This window comes from Pogona vitticeps, chromosome 4, assembly GCF_051106095.1.
Source record: "Pogona vitticeps strain Pit_001003342236 chromosome 4, PviZW2.1, whole genome shotgun sequence".
Classification (NCBI taxonomy): Eukaryota; Metazoa; Chordata; class Lepidosauria; order Squamata; family Agamidae; genus Pogona; species Pogona vitticeps.
In genome coordinates, this window is record NC_135786.1 from 1,788,009 (window position 1) to 1,813,868 (window position 25,860).

The following is a 25,860-nucleotide window of genomic DNA, read 5'->3' on the forward strand; positions in this document are numbered from 1 at the left end:
AGCTGCTGCCCTGGCAATAAGGGCACCCGGAAGGTCCCGCTTATTCCAGACGTGGTGGCATCTTCTGCACCATTTGAAGACACTCTCAGGTGGGTCGTCCAGACCCTAGGTCAGAAAGGGAAGGCCATTGGTGGGTGTGAACTTGAGCCATCGATCAAGTGGCAGGAGTGTCGTTCTCCGCACGACGCTGGCCGGAGGAAAGCAGCCCAATCTTGGCAGTGAAAAATAAACTCTTTATTTGGTGATTGCAGGGTAAATTCCTATCAGCGTAACATCCCGCTCAAAGAAAACAGCCCTTGCAAAGGATGCGCTCTAGAAACGGTTAGGAAAGTAAACCGATCTTTTGGTACATTCAAGGTTAGGAATAATATCATGGCACAATACATATGTATTATATACAATCACGAACACACATTTATATGGCTCATCTTATTTAGCTCGGACAGGCGTGCTGAAAAAAGGAATAATAATACATAGTTCCAAGCAGTGCACAAGAAGACAATGGCCCGGGTGGGGGGGCATTGTAGGAGAAAATAAAACCAGGGAGGGGGGACATCAGGAGCCAGAGGTGCAGGCCCTGTGGCTTTGGGTTGGGTGGAAGGGACCCCCATGGAGAGTTCAGTGGCTCAGATCACTGTGGCTGTTCCAGCAGGAGGAGGGGAGTGATAAATCGAGAAAGGGCAAGAGACCCTATGTGCCACGTGCACACACACACCAACTCTGGAACAGAACAAGCTGTCTGGTGCCTGTTAGCTGCGTCACCTGGTGAAGAGGATTTTGGTAGCCTGGGGAGATACAAAGCTAAGGAGAGGAGAACCAGCTGAGCACCTTTTCTTTTTGTTCCTAATTTTTTACCCTCAGGAAACTCTAGTCCCGAGCAAGGCTTGGTTTTCTGCGCTTTTTCTTACTGGGACTTCCTCTTCTCTGCTTGCCCTAACTCTGGCCTGTGCCCAGCCCTTCCCTATGTGGCACTATCCAGAGGTGCTGGACTACAACTCCCTATGGCCATACAAGTGGAGGGTGATGGGGCATGTAGTACAGCCCCTCGGAGACTGCCAGGTGGCAGAAGGCAAGGCTCCCGCAGCTGCTTCTTTTTCCCCCCCAGGAGAGAGGAACTTCACATGCACTCTTTCCTCCTAAAACAAGCAGAGGTTACCATGCCGGTCAGACGTGGTGGAGTGACCCTTTCACAAAGCCGAGGGGGGGGGGGTTGAGAGAGAGAGAGAGAGAGAGAGAGAGAGAGAGGAAGGCACAGACAAGTGTGGACGATTCTTTTCTTCAGCGGGCAAGATGCGACCCAAGGAGGCCAGGATGAGGGATCGGACTTCTCCTCCTTGAATCCTCACAGTCGGGCATCACGTCCTGAGATGTGGCAGAGGAGGAAAGGGCTGCGGGCGATACCTGATGGGGTTCACCGGGTGATGATGCAAGGATGTTGAGTTTCACCAGGAGGAGCCCACGGGCTTCCTGGAAGCTGGAAAGCTTAAAAAGGGTTTTGGTCTTCCATCACAGGCAACGGACACCCCTGTTTTCCTCCTCACACAGCAAAGGGGTCCACGTCCATCAGGAAAGGGAGCCAGGAAGAAGGCTGGAAGCCCAGCTCTGGAATACGCGACTTCTTTTTGGTCTTCAGCTCCCAGAATCGTGGGCTGAGGGGTTCTCGGATTTGGATTCCCCCCCCCCCAAAAAAAACAGGGAAATGCTTTGACTAAGAGTCACACCACTCTGGTTCTCTGCATGGAGGTGGCCTGGATCTTTACGATGATCCCGCCCGGCGGCCCTGGAGGGGGACAGTGAGCTCTCTCCTCCTCCTTCTAGAGCCTGCTCTCCTTTCCTCCCTGTCCAAATAATCCCTTTGCCAGCAGAGCTGGTTCCTTCAGCTAAATCAAGCCAAGCACTGCAGCAAGCTGGATGCCCTGGACTCCTCGGGAGGAGGGAGATCGGAGGCATCGTCTGAGGTCCAGGTTTGTCTCGCTGTCCTGTGGGCACTTTCCGTTTTCCACCGCAGCCGCCTTCTCCAGCTCGGTTTTAACAAACATGAAATGTACTCCGTGTCGCAATTTTTACAGAAAGCAAACTGTGGCAAGCTGACACCTAGAGGCCTAGACAACGCCATTCCTTATTTTAAAAATAAATGTTCAAGCCGGCATAACGAATGTCGACACCGTTTGTTTTCTGAGCCGTGGCTGATTTATTTTACGCCTCTCCCCCTGCAGCCTTCCTTTTTCTACTTGTTTCGGGTTCTTTATAAACATTGAAGTGATGTAACCACACACCAAAACCATAAGACTGAAAAGGCTCTGATGTTTCACTGCCGTGGCTGTCTCTCACCTTAAAGAAACCAGGAGGTAGGATTGAATGGGAGAGCATTCCTCTCGGATGAGGCTATATATCAGCATAACTCTGGACAGAAACAGACTAGAAGGTCGGTTTGCAGTTAGATGCAAAGCTGTCTAAAAAAAGAAATGGCTGTTTGATCATCCTCCAGCGATTCTCCTCCACAAGAGACAGATGCCGTTATGTTGGGTGGCTTTGCATCCGAAGGTACGGGACGGACTTCCTTGGCTTGTCGACGGGGCAATCGTGAAGAACGCGTCTGTACAGCAAGGGAAGATAGCTATGGGGCGCCCCCAAAACCGTGCGGGATCAGGTAGCCCTAAAAATAACAAGACACTGGGGCTTGGTTTTAGGTAGTTCTGGAGTTGGGGGGTATTTCTCTCGGTGGAAAAATACTGTCCTTGACAAGCTGAGCCTATGCAGCGCTTACTTAAGACCCACGGGAAGCCATGGGGTGTGGAGGGCAGGGGGTTCATTCCGGTACTCTGAGTGCTGAAATCCCTGGGTTGGAGAAGATACAGGAGCCCATTTTAGAGGCTGTGGCATCGCGGCTGGAGGCTGCCAGAACTGCTTCCCTGCGCATGTATGGACCCCCATTCACTTGCATTTCCCCCAAAGGATGAATCATATTCGGAGCATATATACCTCGGATGCAAGTGCTGAGGCCCAGGGACCAGGTATTTTGACCCCAGCTGGCAGGAAGCGGGCAAGCCTTGTGACCCCCAGCCCCAGCCCCACAGGGCAGGGAGGCAGGACAAATGCTCCTAATGAGGAACAAAGAAAACGGGGGGGGGGGAGGATTCAGGGCCACCCGTTTTGGAAATGGCTATTCCTGGAAAGAAGAGTCACAATAAAGTGAACATGGTATATCCTGGCCTTTCTACGCAGCACAAGAAAGATGGGAGTGACAGACTCTTTGGCTTTGGAGAGCAGAGGGCTGAGCAGGCGACCCTTTTTATAAATGGCTTCCCATTTCCTAAATATAGGAAATTAGCCACAGCTGGAAGTTTTGAAACTTGCAGTATGTTTTTTAAAGAAAAGATGCATATTAAAATTGCACAGCTATACAGGGAGGGAGACGGGCAGCACCCTGACATAGCCTCAGAGGCCACCTCACTTCTGCTGTGTTTGTAGGGGTTTGGGATTGAAACGATCCTGTTTCTTCCCCCCCCCCCTCTTGGAACGGAGACAGGCTGTGCTGGGTGAGGGAGGAATATCTGCTGCCCTTTGGCAAGGTGGACCCCCTTTTTTAGAGGGAAAGCTGGAGGGGGGGGGAAGTTCCTTGCAACCCCATTTGCTAAAAGAAGCTCTCTTGCCACCAGAGTTCCCCCTTTTTCTGATCCGGAGGCTAATGCAACGGGTTCAAGTGCAGGGGGTGGGGGTGGGGGGTGTGGCAGAGGCTGCCTCAAGGAACAGGCCCTCCTCATTTGGGCAGCGGGGCAATGATGACGTTGCGGTAGCCCTTCACCCCTTTCAGCTTGTTGCTCTCGAAGTCCACCACCAGCTTCCGCAGGCCCGACTGCCGGGGGACGAAATCCACCCTCACTTTGGCCTCCTCGCCCGGCCCGACAGGGGACTCTCTGGGGAAGAGACCGGAAAGCAAACGTCAGCCCTGGCCCTTTGCAAAACCCACACCCATATCCAGGTTTCAAGCTGCTGCACCCCAAGGTCAACCCCGGCCTCGTCCTCCTGGAGTGCCCGTCGGAGGGTGGTTGGCGCTCAAGGGAGACGTTCCCTCCATGCCTGGGTTCCCGAACGAGGGCCAGGATGCCTACCCGTGGATGCTCCCACGTGTTGAACTAAAGCACGTGGCACGTGCTTTTGAAGTATGTCTCTGAGGGAGAGGGCTGTATTTCACCAGAAACAAACGAGTTTCCAGTGCCACCACCCTCCTTCGTTTTTATTTCTGCTGCACACGTAGAAAGTGGGTGGGTGTCCCTGTTGGAAGGGTGAAAAACCGGCCACCTCGGGTCGTAGCCACTAGGTTTCGCTGTCCTCAAGGGACACCGCCAGAGCTCAGAAACATTTCCCTTTCGGACAAGAACCATCCTGGAATCACACCCGCCCCCTCCCAGCCACTACCAGCCATTTCCTCTGCTGCAATGGGATTTCCTCCAAGCACGTGAGTTGCAAGATCCACTGGTGAAGAAAACCACATGCAGGGACCAACAGGGCTATTTCCTCCTTCAAGAAACATCTCTTCTCCAGGCATGCTAAGCGTTTAACTGCAGCTGGAGTTGCAGGCTGTGCGTTCATCACCTCGTTCTGTGTTGACTACAGCGCACAGAGATTCTCCCGAGTTTCTGGCTCTGGGGTTTCTCCTACCTGGGTTTGCCTGCCAACGCAGTCTATGTCTTCCGCCGCCACCAAGGGAGAGCGGAACTGTGGCTCGCCCCTAAGGATCACTGTTTTTTTTCTGTAGCCCAGGCCATCTGCAAGCCTCTCCAGTGGGAATGCCCTCTCTCTTGCCACCATTGAGACCCCAAGAGTGAGCACTTACATTTCCTGGGTCTTCTGTCCTTCCGTGAGACCAGCCCCCTCCATGGTGAAGACGCAGCCGCTCAGGGGTGTCGGGAGGGGGTTGGTCAGCGTGAGCTCGGCCACCAGCTTGCGCTTCTGGATCGGTTCCCCCAGGACCTGCATTTTAAAACAAGGAGGGAGGGGCTCAGCCTTTTCCTCATGCAAGGAGGTGCCAGTGCAGACCCCTGGGAGTAACTGGGGGGCTCCAGCACTCTTCAGAATCCCTTGACCCTGATCATAAAAGCTGAACTTGGTGAATTTCTGCAGCTTGGGTCTACGCTCACATTCCGCCCGGGTTCCAGCGACGGCCAGGCGTGCCTTTGCGCCGTTAAAGCCAGCGTATCGGCTGCTGCTGTTTCCGTGAATGTTCGATCTGGCTACGGGAACCTGTCCCTCAGTCACTCCCTGCTTGATTTCCTGCAACCTGTTCTCTGTTGGGCTGCCCTTGGAGAGTGTTCAGAAACCTTGCCTTGTTCAAAATCCTGCAGTGGGTCTCTGGATTGGGGTCCGTTACAAGGATTGCACAGCCCCCTCGCCTCAGCAGCTCTGCTGGCTGACTGTCTCTTTCTGAGCCTGGTCCAGAGTGGTGGCTCTGACCTCCACAGCCCTGTCAGGCTTCGGGTCTGGGCTCTCTGAAGGGCCCTGTCTCCTCTGACTGCCATCTTTGGCTTTCAAGACCATGCTGGGATCCCCCGGGGGTTTTTTGGCCCCCATTGGCTTCCCAGATGCGTCTGGAGTGGCTGCTCCCAGGGGGTGGAAAGCCGTCCCTCGGGAGGCCCGCCTGGCCCCCTTCTTGGCTGTCCTTCCATCGGCAGGCAGGCAGGCAGGCAGGCAGGCAGAGTCTTTCCTTTTAAGGCACTCTAGTACCGACTGAATTGGGCAGCCCAAGAGGGAATGTGGGTGATATTGTGCCTTTTACTATGTCCTCATGGTTGCCAAAGGAGGAACTATATATAAATTGTGACAGGTGTCACTACCAGGAGGAGCCCTGCCCAGGCTCCTCCTGGTAGTGACACCTAAAATATATATATTTTAGGGGCTCCACATTCATAGTGGCCAACATTTTGCTTGGGCAGGGCTCCTCCTGGTAGTGACACCTGCCACAAAAAGACAAACATTGCATGGAAAACATTCTTCTGGGTGCAGATAGCCCCAGAAAGGATATCTGGGTGTATATTTGGATTTCTTTAAACCAACCAACCAACAAACCCAAACCAACCCAACCAACCAATCATGTATTGTGGGCTTAGTTGCATTTGTTTTTAAATAATTTGTGAGCAGCCTTGGGTCTCTACATGAGGAGACAGGCGGTACAGATATGACCTGAAGTAAGTAAACAAGCAAGCAAGCAAGCAAGCAAGCAAGCAAGCAAGCAAGCAAGCAAGCAAGCAAGCAAGCAAGCTAGTAAGTAAGTAAGTAAGTAAGTAAGTAAGTAAGTAAGTAAGTAAGTAAGTAAGTAAGTAAGTAAGTAAGTAAACAAATATAGGTAGGTAAGTACAGAATGTGTCTTCCTTTGCAGTGTTTACTTCCCGGTCTTTCCAAAGGGCCAAATCCAGCACAGGTTGGGCAATGACGTGCCCGCACCCACACCGTTCCCAGGAGCATTGACGGCCCTCCGAGGTGGCCTTACCCTGACTTTGATATCCGGGTTCTTGACATGGATGTCTCGGACCCCGAGGACAACCTCCTTGGAGTCGTGGTCCATGAGGAGAGCCATGACCTTGATCATGTTGTCTTGCGTCAGGCAGTCACCGTACTTCTCATACAGGATGCGCAAGGGGATGACCTTCTCTGCAAAAGAAGCCGGAAAGAAAACCTCATGAGGCTTCCCACGGTCCCAATCAAGCTTCTCTTTAAAGCAAAAAAAAAAAGCAACATGTGCGGATTCTGGACTGCCCTGTAGGCCTGGCCGCACCCTCTGGGTGGTTTACAAGGTAATTAGGCACGCAACACCTTGACCCTCCAGTAAGCTGGGAACTCATTTTCCCGACATTGGAAGGGTGGAATATGGAGTCAACCGCAAGCTACCTGGGATCGAACTCGGGTGGTGAGCAGAGTTTCGGCTGCAGTACTGCAGTTTAACCAACAATGCCGGGAGGCTCCAGCTTTAAGCATCCCATGTTTTAAAAACATTCTAGGTCAACACCATGTAAAACACCAGGGGTGCCTTTCCTTGGAAAATGGAGGGCACTTTTAGAGCAGGCCTTGTGTCCCGCTAAGAAATGAAAGGTGTGTGCGCGTGCATGGCATTCATCATGAAATGGGGAACATTATCTTTTTTTTATTGAATCACAGAACAATGGAGCTGGAAGGGGCCTACGAGACCATCTATTCCAACCCCTCCTGCTCAAATCAAAGCAGATCTGATAGATGGTTGTCCGATTTCCTCTTGAACGATACCTCTCAAAATCTCACACTAGCATGACCAGTGGCCAAACTGGCTGAGAGAACCTGGGATTTAGAACTTGGGAGGTGGAAAGAGACATTTTCATTTTGATTGGTCCTTCTTCAGCCCCCCCCCCTTGCATTGCATCTTTCAGCCAAACATGCCACTCTTCTCTGGGACTACAGTTCCGAGAATCCCCCAGCCAGCTCCAGAGAGAGAGAGAGACACACACACACACAAATCTCTGCACCTCAGGTCTGGTTAAGTTGGTTTCATTGCTCCTTCTGTGCAACCCGTTTAAGCCAAAGGCAGATCTTGGCACAGTTTCTACTCCTGCCTGCAATGTTGTGTTGATGGAAAACCTTAGACAGGAAGAAGCCAAGGTAGTCATACATCAGGTATCAGCAGCTGCTGCCGCCTTGCCTCATCCTTCCACTTGCTCCCTGGTAATATCCAGGAAAGGAAGGCGCAGCATGGACTCGCTCCATGGGTCGGTTCTTCCCCTCCTCACTCACCCACATGGACTAAGACTTGGAGCATCATTCTTCGACGTCATGGGGTGGGAGCTGCCCCATAGAGCGCCAGCCTGGCCCAGCAGGAGCCCGGCTTCAGTCACCCTCCCTGCCCGGCTGTCGTTCTGCTGGTTTTCCTCTTCCTGCGTCTGCTGGGGAGGTGGAGAGTTTCCTTCGGAGACCTGACTTTGTTTCTGTTTTCGACATCTCCCCCAAACTCCGGCTAACGGCAGGCGCTGTTCAGATAAAACACCCTTAATGCAGGCAGGTCAAGTAAAGGTTGTTCTTGTAAAAGGTTTCTGCTGTTCCTAAAATGCCAGAGTGCTGCCAAAAATAGCTGAGTGCAAAATGTTGGGTCAGAGCAAATTGGATTCCTTCCCAGCCGTGGGAGAAAAAAAAGCCACTTCAAGATGAAGAGAGGCACTGCATGCGAAGAGCACAGGGAGCAAGAGAGAGAGAGAGAGAGAGAGAGAGACCCTGCTTTTTCCTTCCTTCGCTTTCACGCCGGGCTTCTCCAGCTTTCTCCCTCGCACTTTTGTTCACACTTGCCCCCCGAGCTGGACGTTTTGCACAGAACAAAGATCCTCCTGGACAAGGGCAGGAAATGCGGCGGAAGGCTTTCCAACACAGAGGTTGGAAACACAACACAACTCTGCCCACCAGGAAGCATTGGGCACTTTAGGGGGATTTCTGCATGGGTGCAAATCCAGAGGTTGGTGGGACTTTAAGCCAAGATGTTAAAAGCCTTTCGACAACCTTTGCCAGCGTGCGTTGCCTCAGTAAGAGCAGCAAGGCAGGCTCATTCTAATCCACCTGTCAGTTTCCACTCCTTTTTTCTCTGTGAAGGGGATGGACTGACTCACATCACTTTCCCAAGCTCTGGCGTGAGAGAGTCTAGAAACACCCTCATTTAGGGCCAAAGGAAACATTACAGATAACCCATCATTGGAAGTGCGGAAAGGTACATGACTGTCACAGCAGGACATTTCTCATCTCCTATAGCTTGTGAATCAGCTTTCTTTCTTTCACGGCTGGCCTTCCAAAGGTAAATTCAGGTTTTGTTGGACAGTCTGATGTTTCGAAAAGAAAAGTGTGCTTAGATGGTATCTCCCTTAAGATTTAGCAAGACTTTGGCTCAGACGGCTGATTGGGTGGAATGCAGAGTTTGGCCCTCAACCAAGCATTCAGGGGTGGCTGAGAGAAGCAGCTTTTCCTCGCCTGCCCGGTTCTGTAGGGCTCGGGAGAGGTGCTCCCTGCGTGCTCGTCTGTCCCACACTTTGGATGCAATGGGCTGTGCTCCAGCTGTGTGCACAGGACATTCTTAGCACATCCAAAAGATGCAGCTGGTTTGGATTGGCAGCTCGTCTGATAAGATCTGAACAGAGAAACAACAACAAGCACCAGCTGGTAGGAAAGCAAAATGAAAGGGCTTCAGCCTTCATGGCGCACAACAGAGGCCAAGCAGGAAAAACAAGGCTTTGTAGCCAGGAATTTGGCAAGGCAGGGAGAAAGCAATGGGGCATCCACTGAGGTGGTGCTGGGTAGGGGAAGGAACGGCCGTGTGGGTAGAACACGCCCACGTAGGAGAAGAGAGGGGAGATATCTTCCCTCTATCCCCATTTCTAGTCCTACCCCCAACCAGATGGTATCAGGTGACCCTATCTGCAAACCCTCGAGCCACACGGTGCTGCTGTTGATGAACGCCAGGTCAGTACAAAATAGGACTGCCCTCATCCATCATGTAATTCTGGATGAGGGTGCTGACCTGGCGTGCATTACTGAGACCTGGGTGGGAGAGGAGATGGTGTTCCCCTCTCCCAGCTGTGTCCGCTTGAGTACTCGGTCCAGCACCAATGTCACTCGGACAGTCAGGGAGGGGGAGTTGCTATAGTCTATAGGAGTTCTATCTCCTTGACCAGGCTTCCTGTCCCTTTGAGAGAAGGTCTTGAGGGCCTGTATTGTGTGTTGGGCTTACAAGACAGACTGGAGATTCTGTTGGTGTACCGCCCACCCTGTTGCGTACCAACAGTCTCCCTGCCCGAGCAGATGGTGGTCGTCTTGGACTCGTTGTTGAGGACTCCCAGGCTGTTGGTGCTGGGGGACCTCAACCTCCATGCCGAGGCTGCCTTGACTGGGGCAGCTCAGGAATTCAGGGCCACCATGACAACCATGGGGCTGTTTCACTGTATCATCCTTAAAGATGGCAAGTGGGAGTGCCTGACCACCTTATCTATCTCCTGAGAAACCTATATGTGGGACAGGAAGCAACAGTTAGAACTGGTCATGGAACAACTGAGTGGTTCAAAATTGGGAAAGGAGTACAGCAAGGCTGTATATTGTCCCCCCGCTTATTTAACTTATACGCAGAATACATCATGCGGAAGGCTGGACTGGAGGAATCCCAAGACGGAATGAAGATTGCAGGAAGAAATATCAACAACCTCCGATATGCAGATGATACCACTCTGATGGCAGAAAGTGAGGAGGAATTAAAGAACCTTGTAATGAGGGTGAAAGAGGAGAGTGCAAAAAACGGTCTGAAGCTCAACATCAAAACAACTAAGATCATGGCGACTGGTCCCATCACTTCCTGGCATATAGAAGGGGAAGATATGGAGGCAGTGACAGATTTTATTTTCTTGGGTTCCATGATCACTGCAGATGGTGACAGCAGCCACGAAATTAAAAGACGCCTGCTTCTTGGGATGAAAGCCATGACAAACCTAGATAGCATTTTAAAAAGCAGAGACATCATGTTGCCGACAAAGATTCGCATAGTCAAAGCTATGGTTTTTCCAGTAGCGATGTACGGAAGTGAGAGCTGGACCATAAAGAAAGCTGACCGCCGAAGAATTGATGCCTTCGAATTGTGGTGCTGGAGGAGACTCTTGAGATTCCCCTGGACTGCCAGGAGAACAAACCTATCCATTTTGAAGGAAATCAACCCTGAGTGCTCCCTGGAAGGACAGATCCTGAAGCTGAGGCTCCAATCCTTTGGCCATCTCATGAGAAGAGAAGACTCCCTGGAAAAGACCCTGATGTTGGGAAAGTGTGAAGGCAAGAGGAGAAGGGGAGAACCGAGGATGAGATGGTTGAACAGTGTCATCGAAGCAACCAAGATGAATTTGACCCAACTCCGGAAGGCAGTGGAAGACAGGAGGGCCTGGCGTGCTCTGGTCCATGGGGTCACGAAGAGTCGGACACGACTTAACGACTCAACAATTCCTGCTTTAAGCACAAAGAGCTCAACCTCTTAGCTTGGCCCAACAAGCATGGTCATTGGCTGGAGCATTCCAGGGGCTGAGATTGAAAAAAGGCAGTTCCCCGTAGATGGCTGTGGCTTCTCCATGGCACCCCGGGCAAGGCTGCTCTCTGGGTGCTCCCTACAGGCACCACTCCGCATTCCTAGCCCCTTTGCGTTCACCCAAATGACTCCCCCGTGTGAGTTTTTGCCAAGCTGCATTCCATCTCGGCAGCCTGGAATTTCCCCCTATCCACCCAGGGAAGGACAGCTGGGGGTTTTGCCTAGACATGTTTTGGCGCTCCCCTCCGAGTGGCAGTCAACGGCCATGCCCTCAGGCTGCCAATGTTTCCAACCACAAGGCTTTGACAGCCTCCGATCTTCCCTTTCTCTGCGCTCTGCATCTCTGTCTCTCAGGGTTCACGAAGGGGCCACAATCCGTCTGTTCCTTCCACTACAAAGCAAGGGTAGACGTCAGGGGCGCTACGATGCCCTTGGTGGCCAGAGGAGAAGAAAAGGCTGTGTTGCCTTGTTGTGTCCTGCTAGTGGGTTTATTACCCTCAAGGCACCTGGCTTTGGGGAAAGACTCATCATCTAGGGAGGCCTGTTTTGGTCTGATCCGGCCGGGTCCTTTTCGTGCCTTGAGTTCTGCTCTTCACCCATCTTCTTTCTCTGCTGGCCCTCTGCAAAGTCTCCTTTCCATGTTCCTCACAGGAGAGCATCACACGCTCCCCGGCTGGCAATCTCTTGGCATAAGAGACATTATTTGTGAATCCACGCCTCCCCACCCCCCGGTTGCACTCCTTCTGGATTAGGGTGGTGACAGGTCCTTTTTTCTAGGGAGTCCTTTGGAGAGATGCCAGAGGACAAGCCATCTTTCGAAGCGGTCCTCCCTCCACTCAGAGGACCAGCAGGGACCCCTGAGATCGCCCATCATCCTCCGGGAGCAGCCATGCCTGGGCAGCTGGCTCAGCAGCAGGCACCTGGGTCGCCCGGTCACGGTTCTCTCTCCCCCCCTCAACCCCTTGGGCGAAAGGCACAGGAATTCTGTTCAGAGGACAAGCATCATTTCAGTTTTGCCTCTGAGCATCCCAAGGTACCTTTTGTTACATACAGCACTGATGTTACCTGTCTGTCATGGGTTTGGAGGGAAAGTTCCATCCTATGGGGAGTGGAAGGCGGGACATCAGGAGGAGGGGCTGTACTGTATAAATATGTGAAGCGTGTGTGGAGAGTTTATGAGATGCTGAGAGACACTGGGATGTGACGAAGCAGCAGCTGGGAAGAAGAAGCTGTTGTGGGAGTCTGTGTGTCAGACAGGGTACTTCTGTGTGTCAGAGTACCAACCTGATAGGTTCAGGTGTCTGTTGGTTAGCCAGAACTGATAGGTTCAGGGTCTGTGCTTTAAGTTAAGGGTTCTGTGTGAACCAAACTGTATGCTTGTATGAGTGAGAATAAGCCACGTTACTTTACCTATTCACCTGATTGTTTATTTTTCCCTGTGTGTATTTAAATAAACCTTATTCTTTTTATTGTTTAAAAATCCATCCCTGGTCTGTGTGACTTCTTACAGGGAATGGTTGGTGGCAGCTTAGTGTAACTGTGTGACAGATCCCAGTAGGTCTGGGTTTGTCACATTGATTGGTGTCCAGCGTGTGGGATACGACTGGTCCAGTTGTCCAGCGGTCCAGCAAAGCCTTGGCAAGTGTGCCCAGAGCAAGGGGGGTCTAGTCAGGGACAGTCTGAGGCGCGTAGGTAATCTTCTAGGTGTACCTCACGGGGAGGTGCCCTAGTAGAAGAACGTGCCAACTGGGGAGACTTAGATTAAGGTGCTCTGAGGTAGCCTAGTTTTGGCGGGAAAAAGCTGAGGCAAAACTGCGTAGTAACAGTGATCTAGCTTGCCAGCTGAGAGGCCCAGCAGAGGGGGGTAGGCTCTGACTCGATACTGTTGCAAGTTAGTGCTGAAGAACAGCAGCAATCTCTAGGGAGAGCTGGTTCTGAGGCAAAAAGGAAAAAAGTGGTCGTTTTATTTTGAGGCTTGACTTTTTAAAGCAGCCTGTTCTGAGGGGGGATTATGCCCTTGACTCGAAGCCAAGTAGCAGACATGAGTGAAGTGAAAGACCCCCAGATTGACCAAGGTTCTGAGGATGAATTTGGCTCAGTGCAAGGTGACAGCACAGGAGAGCAGGACCCAGAACTCAGAAAATTGCTCATAGCCCAACAGCATGAACTGAGGATGAGGCAATTGGAAAAAGAAGAAAGATTAGAGAGAGAGAAAATTGCTCTGGAAAAAGAAAGAATGGCGTTTGAATTAAAAAAAACTGGAACTGATGAACCAGAACAATAATAACAATAGGGATTCTGAGGGAGGCCAATTGTCTAAGGCTGACCTGAAGAAATTCCCTGTGTACCACAAGGGAGATTGTCCTGAGGTGTTCTTTTCCTTAGTGGAAAGAGCGTTTGTGGACTTCTCAGTGAGGGAAACTGAGAAGATGACCATCATGCGATCTTTAATCAGTGGTAGCCTGGCTGAGGTTTATGCCGAGATGCCTGAGGAACTGATGAAAGATTTTGCAGAGTTTAAAAAACTGGTGTTTGCCAGACATGGGATAAATGCGGAGCAGCTGAGACAAAGATTCAGGTCCCTCACCAAAAAGCCAGAACAGACTTTTACCCAAGTGGGGGCCCAATTGGTGAGGCTGCTTGAGAAATGGCTATCGCAGGAGGGAACAGAGACCTATGAGCAGCTTAAAGACTTGATAGCACTGGAACAGTTCTATTCAGTCCTGCAGGGGGAATTGAAATTCCAGGTGAGGGAAAGGAAACCGAGGTCTGTGGCAGAAGCCTCAGAGATCGCAGATTTTATTTCCCAAATAAGAAAGCCCTTGGGTGAGGGGAAATCTGTAGGTAAACCCAAAGAAACCTACAGCAAGTACTCTCAGGGACCAGGGAAAAGCCAGCAAGGGGGAGGGGCCCATGGTGAAGGGAAGCCCTCAGACATGAAACTAAGACCTCAGATTTTGGAGGGAAAACCAAAACAAGATGAGAGAGAATCAAAATACACCAGAAAATGCTATTTCTGTCAGGGAAAGGGTCATCTAATCTCAGAGTGTGAGAAATTAAAGCAGCTAAAAGGAATGGTGCCTCAGGAGTCTAGTGGGACCAAGCCAAAAGCTGTGTTCTGTGTCCAGAAAGAGCAAGGCTCAGTGTCACTGAGGGAGCCTGTTGCCATGACTACTCAGTCTGGAACAGCTACCTCTGCTGAGCAGGCTGAGGAAAATGGTCCTCTTGTGGAGGTAAAGCGCTGCTTGCTGGTAAAAACAGATTCTCAGTTGTTTGAGACAGCAGGGGTGGACGTAGGAATACTTGACCGTCAGTATAGGGGGCTGCGGGACACTTGTTCCCAGGTAACCCTGTGCCATCCAGATATTATTCCTAGGGAGTTTATAATCCCAAATGAGAGCATGAAGGTGGCAGGGATTGAGGGGCAGGTAATCTCTCTGCCAGTAGCAGAGGTACCTGTCAACTTTCAAGGCTGGAGGGGAGATTGGCGGCTAGCGATTTCATCGACTCTGCCAGCAGCCGTGCTCGTGGGAAATGACCTGGCTGAACATGTGAAACGGGTGCTAGTGATTACACGCTCACAAGCCACCACAGGGACAGTTCAGGGGGTTAATGATGAGCCAGAGACGGAAGCAGAGGGGAGTTCAGAAGCTGTGGTGGAAACCTTAACCACAGACAGCAGATTTGGACAGGAGCAAAAGGCAGACGCCACTCTCCAAAAGTGTTTTGAACAGGTGACTGACGCCCAGATAACACCTGAAACCCCAGTGAGATTTCTGGAGAAAAAGGGGATTTTATATAGAGAGACCCTGAGGAATATCTCAAAAGGGGGAGATGGGATCAGAAGTCAGCTGGTGGTACCTGAAAAGTATCGCCCCATGATCGTACAAAGGGGTCACTCTGACATGTTTGCTGCACACTTAGGGGTGAAAGGGCCCCTTGATTTGATCAAACAAAATTGGGAGCAGATCACCCAGGATGACCCACAAGACGTTGTGACATACATAGACACCTTGATGAATGACCTAAGGAGAAATCTAGAGCTGGCAGCAGAAAACCTGCAAGCTCAGAAGGTCAGACAGAAAACATGGTATGACCACAAAGCTAGAGAAAGGCACTTTGACCCAGGGGAGGAAGTGCTTTGGCTTAGGCCCTGCAGAGAGAATAAACTGCAGCTCAAATGGGCAGGACCATATAGGGTCATTTCCAAGATGTCAGACCTGAACTACCTTATAGAGCAGGAGGAGAACCAAGCAAGGAGGGTGGTTCATGTGAATGCCCTAAAACCCTACTACAGAGGGGAACAGAGGGTTTTATTCGCGATAAAAGCAGCTGAGAGTGAGGAAGCTGAATTACCCTTCTGGGAGGGTAGAGGGGAAGTAAAATACAACCCAGAGGAAGTAAAGATCAGTCCTGCACTCACCCAAGACCAGCAGCAAGAACTAAAAATGCTGCTTAGTAAATATCAACAGGTGTTTTCCAACAAGCCGGGGATAGTGAAGGGAGTGATGCATCGGATCCACACAGGGGATGCACCCCCGCAGGCAGTATCCCCATACCGAGTAACGGGACCCTATAGGGACAAGGTGCGGAAGGAGCTGGACGAGATGCTGAGGGAGAACATAATCGTCCCCTCTTCTAGTCCTTGGTCCTCTCCGATAGTCCTTGTGGACAAGCCTGATGGGAGCATTAGGTTTTGTGTTGATTACAGGAAATTAAACCGTGTAACCACTCCTGATGCCTACCCAATGCCCAGGCTAGACAACCTGATTGAAACCATAGGGGGTTGTCGGTTCATCTCATCATTGGACCTGGTAAAGGGATATTGGCAATTAAGAATTGATCCCAGGGATCAAGAAAAGACTGCCTTTTGCAGCCCTTTTGGTCTCTATGAGTTTCGAGTCCTGAGCTTTGGTCTCAGAAATGCCCCAGCCACATTCCAAAGGCTGATGGACCAAACCTTGGCAGGGCTCAGTGACTTTACAGTGGCCTACATTGACGACATAGGGATCTTCAGTAATACCTGGGAAGATCACCTGATACACCTGGAGTTAGTGCTGCAGAGGTTAAGTGCAGCAGGGCTAACAGTAAAGGCCAGCAAGTGTCAGCTGGGTAGCCCAGAAATAAAATACTTGGGTCACATGGTAGGGGGAGGAGTGATAAAACCCCTGGAGGCCAAAATAGAAGCTGTTCGTGATTGGCCTAGACCCAACACCAAGAAAAAGGTCAAATCATTTCTTGGGTTGGTGGGCTACTACAGAAAGTTCATCCCGAGGTTTAGCGAGATTGCGGCTCCGCTGACCGATCTGACGAGGAAGAAGGCTGATGACCGCATCCCGTGGACCAGCGACTGTGAGGCGGCGTTCCAGAGGTTGAAGGAGGCGTTAATCAACTATCCTGTGCTGCGCGCTCCAGACTTCGACCGGGAGTTCATCATCTACACCGATGCGTCTAACAGCGGGGTAGGAGCAGTTCTGTGCCAGGAGGATGAGAATGGTGACCAGCATCCAGTGTCCTACCTGAGTAGGAAACTTCAAAAAGGTGAGAGACATTTGGCAACCGTGGAGAAGGAGTGTTTGGCCATAGTCTACGCGATCCAGAAGGCCAAGCCTTACATCTGGGGAAGACATTTTATTCTGTGTACTGACCATTCACCATTGCAATGGTTAAAGACAATGAAAACCCACAATAGCAAACTTATGAGGTGGGCTTTAAACCTACAGGACTATGACTTTGAAGTGAAGGTGGTCAGAGGGTCAGTGAACTGTGTTGCTGACGCCTTATCAAGAAGACCTGAAGAATGAAGACGGCGAAAGAAACATGGACTATGTGTATATAATGATGACAAAAAGTTAAATGTACCTGGTTTTGAATTTGGTTTGTATGAATAAAGGTAAATTGATGTAATGTTAATGGTAAATGTTTAAATGCATAATTGCTATGGTTAACTTAGAGTGTAAGGATAAGTAAGTATAATATGGTATGTATAACTGTTGTTGTGTATTTTATTCAGGTTGTTTTTTGGTGAAAAGCACGTTAGCTTTCCCCCTACAAAACAACTTATAAAGAGGGGAGGTGTTACATACAGCACTGATGTTACCTGTCTGTCATGGGTTTGGAGGGAAAGTTCCATCCTATGGGGAGTGGAAGGCGGGACATCAGGAGGAGGGGCTGTACTGTATAAATATGTGAAGCGTGTGTGGAGAGTTTATGAGATGCTGAGAGACACTGGGATGTGACGAAGCAGCAGCTGGGAAGAAGAAGCTGTTGTGGGAGTCTGTGTGTCAGACAGGGTACTTCTGTGTGTCAGAGTACCAACCTGATAGGTTCAGGTGTCTGTTGGTTAGCCAGAACTGATAGGTTCAGGGTCTGTGCTTTAAGTTAAGGGTTCTGTGTGAACCAAACTGTATGCTTGTATGAGTGAGAATAAGCCACGTTACTTTACCTATTCACCTGATTGTTTATTTTTCCCTGTGTGTATTTAAATAAACCTTATTCTTTTTATTGTTTAAAAATCCATCCCTGGTCTGTGTGACTTCTTACAGGGAATGGTTGGTGGCAGCTTAGTGTAACTGTGTGACAGATCCCAGTAGGTCTGGGTTTGTCACACCTTTCTCTAGATGGACGAGCTTTTTCGTCTCACTCTCTCACTCTTCTGTCAATGTGTCGGCGGCCCTCCTAGGCTAGAATGAAGCCTTGGGCCCTTCAAGGAACAACGGCTCAGACTGGGAAGGAGCTCAAGTCAGCTCCTCTGTTCCAATGGTGTTGCTGGCGCTGCTGGTGCTGCTGCTGCTGCTGTTATTGTTGTTCTTCTTCTTCTATTATTATTATTATTATTATTATTATTATTATTATTATTATTATTATTATTATTATTATTATTATTATTATTATTATTATTATTATTATTATTATTATTATTATTATTATTATTATTATTATTCCAATCCTAGCATGTGGTGCCGTCTGACCCGTTTTGCTCCCTAGGACTTCAAATGATTAGGGTGCAATAAGCCATCGCTTCTCCCCCCCCCCCGGTACAGAGGCCAGCGGTGAGTCTGTTTTTCCCCGGGAGGCGTCTCCTCGTCTTTCTGTTGTGTGACCGGGAAACAGCCCAGGGAGAGGCACATCTGGGGGCCTCCTCGGCAGGAAGCGCGGGAGGTGACGGATGATCTGGGCAGGGACCCAGAGCAAACCCTCACCTGCTCCTCCCTCTGGGCAAGAAACAATGCCTGCCTTAAGCATCCACCTCCGACTGGGAGGCAGGCCGGAAGGGCTGCTCCTCTCTGCGGTTTTGCCTCAGGCGGTCCCTTCCGTCGTGGCTGAACATGGCATGGAATCCGAGAAGGGCCTGACTCTGCCAGTCAGGCAAGGAGAGCCCATTGTTTGCCTTCCAAACAGGGGCCCGCAGGCGCGGTTATATCAAGAAGGTGAATCAACGAACAGACCATGTTTCGAGGTTCAGGAGAGGCTGAGCGGCTAAGGGCAGGAAAGGAGCCGCTCAGGAGGAAAGCCCCTTCCACCGGCTGCCTGGGCGCGCGCACACGTTTATGCCCTGTGGATTGTGGAGGAGAGCTGAGGAGACCCCCCACCTCCCTCAGCCAGAAAGCACAAGCCAACCTTAGAGGGAGACGGCTCCAGCAATGCACGAGCATGCACCAGAAGACAAGGCGCGTGTGTTCACCAGATCTGTTCTGACGAAGCAGTCCAAATTCAACCCTCTTCACAAACTAGCCTGACCATGAGCTCAAAAGTCCCTCTGGGGCGGTTGTCTACCTTTTTTTTTTTTTAAAGACCAAAGGCCGTGGACCCATGAGTCTAATGTTGCCTTCCTATCTCATATACCGAGTTCGTATCATAAATTTGCAGTCCCACGACACACAGCTCCCTAAGCAAATCATTCACTGGGTGAGCAAGCTAACTAAAGATCATTTCTCGCTCGGCCAGAGGCTTCTACTTTTTTTGGAACAAAGGTTGTATTGCTGCGTGTGGGAAAGATCTTATCACAACTTTTTTTTCCAACTGCTGTCACAGTGCATGTCCTTTAAAAACGCTTTTACATTTTTTTAAAAAAATTGTCCGCTGTGTTTGTGCCTGATGCCTTGGTTAACTCCTGTCAAACTTCTCTCAAGAAGAAGCTCTAGGCGTTTATGGAATTGAATCTTCAATGGAGTGTGTGTGGTCTGTGGACCGCCACGCATTGTTTCCCGAGGCACCAGGGACACCGAAGGAAATGAAATCATTGTGAAACCGTCGTCAACACAGGGATGAACCATTTAAAAAAAATTGCAGAAAAAAAAAGAGAAAGAAGAAATAATGGGGTTGCAATGCCCAAAATGAATAATAATCCAGCCCTAAGTGATTCGGTAACCCAAAAACACATTGGGGCACGCATGCCGGAATAAATACCATACAGTTAAAAGGAGCAGAATTAAAAGTCATGTAACCGCAGGGGGACATTTCCCTGTTGTCACTGGGGATGGGATGGGGGGCTGAAGAGCATAATAGCGGATCTGATGCCCGGCAAGTCTAAACGGGTCCCAAAACACATTGGAATGTTTGAACCCTGGAAGCGAAACCCCCTCCGTGCTTCTCAGAAAGCCATTTCAGTGCAAGCTCCTTAGGCTAGGTAAAGGTAAAGGTTCCCCTTGACATTTTAAGTCCAGTTGTGTCCAACTCTAGGGCACGGTGTTCATCCCCGTCTCCAAGCTGTAGAGCTGATGTTTTGTCTGTAGACAGTTTCCGTGGTCACATGGCCAGCGCGACTAGACACGGAACGCTGTGACCTTCCCACTGAGGTGGTAACTCTTTATTGACTCACATTTTTACGTGCTTTCAAACTGCTAGGTTGGCAGGAGCTGGGACAAGCGACGGGGGCTCCCTCCGTCGTGTGGATTCGATCTTACGACGGCTGGTCTTCCAACCTTGCACCCCAGAGGCTTCTGCGGTTTAACCCGCAGCGCCACCACGTCCCTGCTCAGGCTAGCCAAGACAAAACTCTTCCGGGCAGCTGTTGGCCATCTTGCATCTCGTTAGGGCCCACCATGGGCAAGGCCCTGAACAGACCAGACTGATTCGACCCTGCAAGACGGACAAAGCAGGGAGGCAGAACGGAAGAACGGCAAGACCTTTGGGAAAGCACCACCTTGCATTCTTCTGCTTTAAAATGGGTTTTCAGCGGCAATCCTGGATCTGCTACTAACAAGCATGAGTTTTTTCCCCCCTCCGTGACTTTGACTCCTAGATGCCACTGCTTTCTCCCTATTATCCCTTCGTAACCCTCCTTCCCTCTCTCCTCTGTTTTCTGCTTTCTGACGTTTGATGTGTAGAGATGTAGCCGCACACAACATAAAAGGGAAAAAAACCACAACCATGGACTGCAAAAAAAGCCATTTTTTCCCCTTTTGACCAGAAACATCCAGGCCTGTCATTTTTCTTGTCTGAGGGAGTCGGGTGAGACTGGGCTGATCTCCACATGCTTTTTCTCCGCACCAAAAAAGGAGACCAGCCGAGGAGGCTTGGCCAGCAGCAGAATCCCTCCTAATCCAAGAGCAAAAGGGGCTTTGAGGGAAGAGCAGCGGGAACAGGCGCCATCTAAACAGGGAAAAGTCTTGGCGTGGCTTATGGAATGGAAGGGCCACGCGGGACAGGATCCTTTGCACGGACACCAGCCACGGCAGGGTCTTGCCCACTGCCTAACCCATAATATTGTTTGACCAAAGCTGGAAGGAGAGGGCCCTGATCCAGGCCTCAAGAGGGGCAAAGAGAAGTCCTTCTGCAACCGTTCAGATCCATGCTTCCCAAACCTTAGGTCACCCAGATGTCTTTGGACTAAAACTCCCAGAAGCCTCTACCCCTCGCTGTGCCGACCAGGATTTTTGGGAGTGGCGGTCCGAGAACATCTGGGGCCTCTTGGTCTCCTGCTGTAGAGGCTCCTACCGTCCTTCTCCTTCTTTCTTGTCTCCTGTGGGCAGCCCCCCTGCGCTTTACTATGCCTCCCCCCCCCGCCTGATCACTTGCTCAGAGTTGCCGTGTGTTCCCATCCCCTACCAAGAAAACATCTGGCCAGAAATGTAGACAGCCACGTTGTCAACTTGGAACTTCTTTCTTCACATCTGTTGAGACCTAGCTGGGAAAGCCACGGGGTCAGCTTTATTTATGGTTTTTATTCTTTTTAAATCTGCATACTGCCCAGAGTAGACCTTTGGTCTAGATGGGCGGGAGAGAAATCCAATAAATAAATAAAATAATATTCTGGCAGCAGGGTGGGGAGGAAGGCTGTGACATACCCACACCCCATGACTCTTCATTCATGGATAAAACCCCTGCCAAGTCTTTTCTTTTCCATATTGACTTTCTTACCCGGACTTTCTTGCCATCTTTTAGTTGTGAGCATCCTGTTCTGCCTCCCTTCTTTCTTCCCTCCTGCCCTAACCTTCATGACTTTTCTCCTGTTCTTAATTCTGCTATTCATGCCCATCAAGGTCCACAAGAACCAGATTCTTCTCTCTCCCGTTTTCTGTTTGGACACGCGCACACAGTCCCTAGGAAATTATAGAGTACACTACTGTTCCATCTGTTGCAGAGTTTTAAATTTGGGTTTAACTTCACCTGAGCAGCAGAAATGCAGGGATTCTAAGAGGAGAAGAGTTTCCAGTTCCCCAGATTAGTCCAAAAACCTTTTCTCACTAACTGCCAATTACAGTCTCAATAACTTACTCTTGAGTCATTAGTAGGAGAAAGAACAACGGCTATTTCTTTACTTACAGATCAACAGCAAACTGACAAACACGGCTGCTTTCAGCAACAGACCTCAACAGACTCTAGAGAAGGGGAAAAAAGCACTGAGCAGAGAGGCGGGTCTCTCTTTGAATTTAGAGACAAGAAAAGAACGATTGGCTAGTGCTGTGAGTGATTGACAACCTCACCTACTAAAGGAAACATGCAAGGTTTCAAAACCTCCATCACTCTTAGCCATTATGGCATGTTTACTTATATGGAACAGCTACCTAATAACAACTTTTTTTTCTTTTTTGGCTTTTGCTGATCTGATCAATGCCAGCTCTTAGGTTAAGGAGAGCTGAATTGTTCCTATGTTTTAATAAACACTTCAGGTTGTCCTTTTATCGTGTTTGTTTTTTAGCTTCTCGGTTCTTCAAACTCCACAGTATTGACTCCCAGCAGTGCTTTGTGATTCACAGCCCCTTCATTGTCCTGCACAGGGCAGGGGTGTGTGTGTCTACGTGGCCCGTGAGTCTGCTAACCAGTTGCACCCGTTTTGAAGAAACCCTATAAATATTGTTTCCTTTCATTCTGTGCAAATATCAGCATCTTTCAAGTCACCACTAGCCTCATCCTGTCATCCTCATGGGCTAATGTTTGCACAAAACCTGTAAACAGGAAACCATGGTGATCTATTATGCCGATTGTGGCATAACAAGGAGCAAATATGGTGTGTGTTTTTTGTACTTTTGAACAGTTTGTCCAGATTTTGTAAGCCATGGAAAAGCGAGGGGCACGGAAACCTCCCTCATGGGCCGCAGGTGATCCTGCTCAACTGGCAGGCATTCTGGAGATTTTTTCAAAGTTGTTTTGGAAAGCAAGTTTCTTTTCTTCAGACAACCTAGAACTTTGCTTTAGGAAAAATAAACTGGTCTATGTAACAAAGCTTGAGACTCAGTGTTTGCACAGCGTCATTCCATCAGTATGGAGCGCATAGGGCTTAAATATTCCCATACCTTTACACTTGTGTCGCATCGACACCTGCAAACTGCCCTGTCCGAAATGAGATGCTCGGTCAGTCTTGTCTGCTCTAATGAGCAGTGAGGGTCTCCAGTTTCACAGAGGAGATTCACGGAGGGTGGCTCCTTCAAATTCTAAAACGGGAGATGGCCCGTACCCCATCCGTCATGTGGAAAATGCATTGCTGCTCTGTGATTTTATACAGTGGGGTCTCTACTTAAGAACTTAATCCATATTGGAAGGTGGTTCTCAAGTTGAAAAGTTCTTATGTTGAATCTGCATTTCCCATAGGAATGCATTGAAAACCATTTAATCCGTATCTGCTCTTTTCCGTCCATAGAAACTACAGTGGAACCTCTACTTAAGAACTTAATCCATTTTGGAATGGTGTTCTTAAGTTGAAACATTCTTAAGTTGAAGCAAAATTTCCCATAGGAATGGACTGAAAACCAATTAATCCGTTCTGGCTGTTTTTTTGTTATGTAGAGGTGCGTTCGTACATTGAAGCATTAGTTCCCATAGGAACTAATGCAAAGCTGGTTAATACGTACTCTACCACTAGGGGGAGAATTTTTTTAAAATCTAAGATGACCTAAGGTTAAAAAAAGAGCAGGAAAGTTTTTTTTTCCTGTTCTTATCTTGGATTTCTGTTCACAAGTAGAAGCAAAATTTAGCAAATGGAGCTGTTCTTAAGTTGGATTGTTCTTAAGTAGGGACGTTCTTAAGTAGAGACCCCACTGTACAGGGACGGGATTTCTTTTTTTAAATTTCTTGGGCTACGAATCCCACAATTCTCCATTTTGGGACTTCCACCTGATGGCCACCTAAAATATGGCTCACCTGGGCGAAAGGCCTCAACCGGAGATGCCTGAGGCTGAACTAGGCCTAGCTCCCCCCTCAAGCTTCCTGCTTCTGACTAGTGAGAAGCTTTCTTTGTAAACAGGAAGACAGGGGCACGTTGGCCGAGCACAGCTTCAAAACCTTCCGGTTGAGGCCTCTGTCCCACAGTTCGGTGTCCGTCAAGTGTCTGTCCGTCTGTCAGGTAGAATTATGGGATCTGTAGTCCATGAAACAAAAATATCATCCTTAATCCCTACATCTCTCCCTCTTGATGGCTCAGGAGATAAAGGGAGAAACAGCTGCTCCACATCTGGACTTACTCTCTCCATGCAAGGTCTCTGGGCGTGATGGTTAGAACTTCCATGGCATCAACATTAAAACCAAGGAAATACGTCAAACAACCGAGGAGTGGAACTAAAGCACAGAATGTTGTTGAAATAACCCCTGCAGAGAAAGAGTGGCCGGAAAAAACAGATGGGGAACATCTGGAGCTGAGATAAAACATGTTTGGCTTAGAGGCTATCATTCCTGGATGGCCTTCAAACACATGGCCAATAGTAGTCAAGCCAGCTGTGGGTTCCTGGACGTTGTAGCCCCTAAAGACAGACGGGCCCGTCTCTGATGTGGCGCAGCACACAGTTCTCCTCTGACACAAGGGAGGGGTGCTTATGTGAGACCGGGCGTCCATCGAGTTAACAAAAGCAAAGAAACAAGAGATGCTACAGCAAGTATCCAACCATCCATCTGTCCATCCACGGTTCAATCCCGCCTGTACTCCAAAGAGCTCAAGGTGGCACCCGGAGTCTTTCCCTGCTCTTCCTCCTCCTCCTCTGCTTTATCCTCACCACAACAGTCCTCTAAAGTAGGCGAGGACGAGAGGAAACACGTCTGGCCCAAGTTCCCCATAAAGAGGGCCACCACAGCTCTCTGAGGACATGAACCCAGACCCGCCAGCTCTGCTCTCTCCCCCATCCACTGCTCTGGTTAAATACGTCAGAAAGATAAGATTTGGACACGGAACAGCAGTTGGAATCCTCCGTCCTCATGGGACTCTAGCGTGAATTCAGCAACTGAGAAGTCAGAAATTGCAAACTGTCCCCAGGGAGAGAAAAGAGCAGAGAAATCTTCCTGGCAGGTCTGCAGAAATCAGCCCGAGGCAGAAGGAAGAGCTGGAAACCTATCCAGGACCCCAGTGCTCTGTGCTGGCCCAGTGCATGCGATCCCCCGACGGCCTCAGATGGCCCGGTCAAGGGTCGGGGTCCCAATGGGGCAATAAGTCTCCTTCTGCTGTCGGGAATCAGGCTGTCACTTCAGGCCGCAAAAACGCCTTTTGAGTGGGCATTCTCTCGAGAACCTGGGGGAAGGTTTGGGCCTCCATTTCTCCCACCCCCTATGGACGGGGGCACGGGGGTGTTACAGCCTGGCCTTGCCCCACGGAATATGCTAGCTCCTTCCAGCCCCTTCTGCTTCTGCAATCGCTCTGCCGTGCAACTCCGGAGCCGTTTTCTGTTGCTCTCTTTCCACACTGACTCCCTGACAAGCAAGAACGTTCTTGTGGAGTTCATAGGTGTGTGCTGTTTGTGTGTTTGTGTGTGAGACCCCATGCCCTGTGCCAAGAACATGGCACAGATTGCCTACGGCTGGGATCAGAAACAAATGACAGCATAAGTTATATATATATATTTAAAAAAAGAAGTCTTGGCTGCCATGGATGAGATTTCAGAAAGGATGGGTTTCGTCTGGAGCTTTTCTTATTATTTTCTGCCTGGCCGTCTGCGCTTCAAAAGGAAATAGATCAACAGGTACCTCTGGACTGTAAGTCATATTCCTGTTAACCACCCAGAAACCACCACAAATCTATTTAAAAAAAAAAGTAAGAAACCAAGTCTATGTGTTTCCCTCACGCAGAGAGACCCATAAATCCTGCACCAGTCATCCTGAAATTGGACAGGCTTCATTCCCTCCAAAGGGGCTCTAAAGCCTTAGCATTTTACATAAATCTATCAGAGCATAAACAGTTATAGCTTTTTGTTCGTTTTCTCACTGTAGTCACCTGGGAGACATCCAAAGCTTTGGGGGCTAATGGAGAATTGCTCAGCTTCACACACAAGACGGACGCACGGCTGCTACCTCTTGCTCTCCACCCCAGCAGCCCCCTGACTGACCCAGGCTGCTGCTCTCGGTGAGAAGGATTTCTGCACGCAAAAGCCCGCAAGGGC

At 49.8% G+C, this 25,860-nt stretch overlaps 1 protein-coding gene and 1 long non-coding RNA gene across 2 annotated transcripts in view; both read right to left on the reverse strand.

Annotated features, from left to right (window-relative positions):
* Positions 1 to 212: 212 nt before the first annotated feature.
* Positions 213 to 25,860, reverse strand: part of TGM2 (transglutaminase 2) — a 61,931-nt gene continuing 36,283 nt past the window's right edge. The window contains exons 11-13 of the mRNA XM_072996591.2: positions 6,488 to 6,648; positions 4,838 to 4,974; positions 213 to 3,917 (exon numbers count right to left, since the gene is read on the reverse strand). Coding sequence (XP_072852692.2) covers positions 3,761 to 3,917; positions 4,838 to 4,974; positions 6,488 to 6,648 — 455 coding nt within the window. The 3' untranslated portion in view covers positions 213 to 3,760. The remainder of the gene's footprint in view (positions 3,918 to 4,837; positions 4,975 to 6,487; positions 6,649 to 25,860) is intronic.
* On the reverse strand, positions 6,900 to 18,669 carry LOC144588808 (uncharacterized). Its single transcript, XR_013544521.1, has 2 exons — positions 17,670 to 18,669; positions 6,900 to 12,096 (listed from the first exon to the last, which is right to left on the reverse strand). It is a non-coding gene; the product is annotated as an uncharacterized LOC144588808 (long non-coding RNA).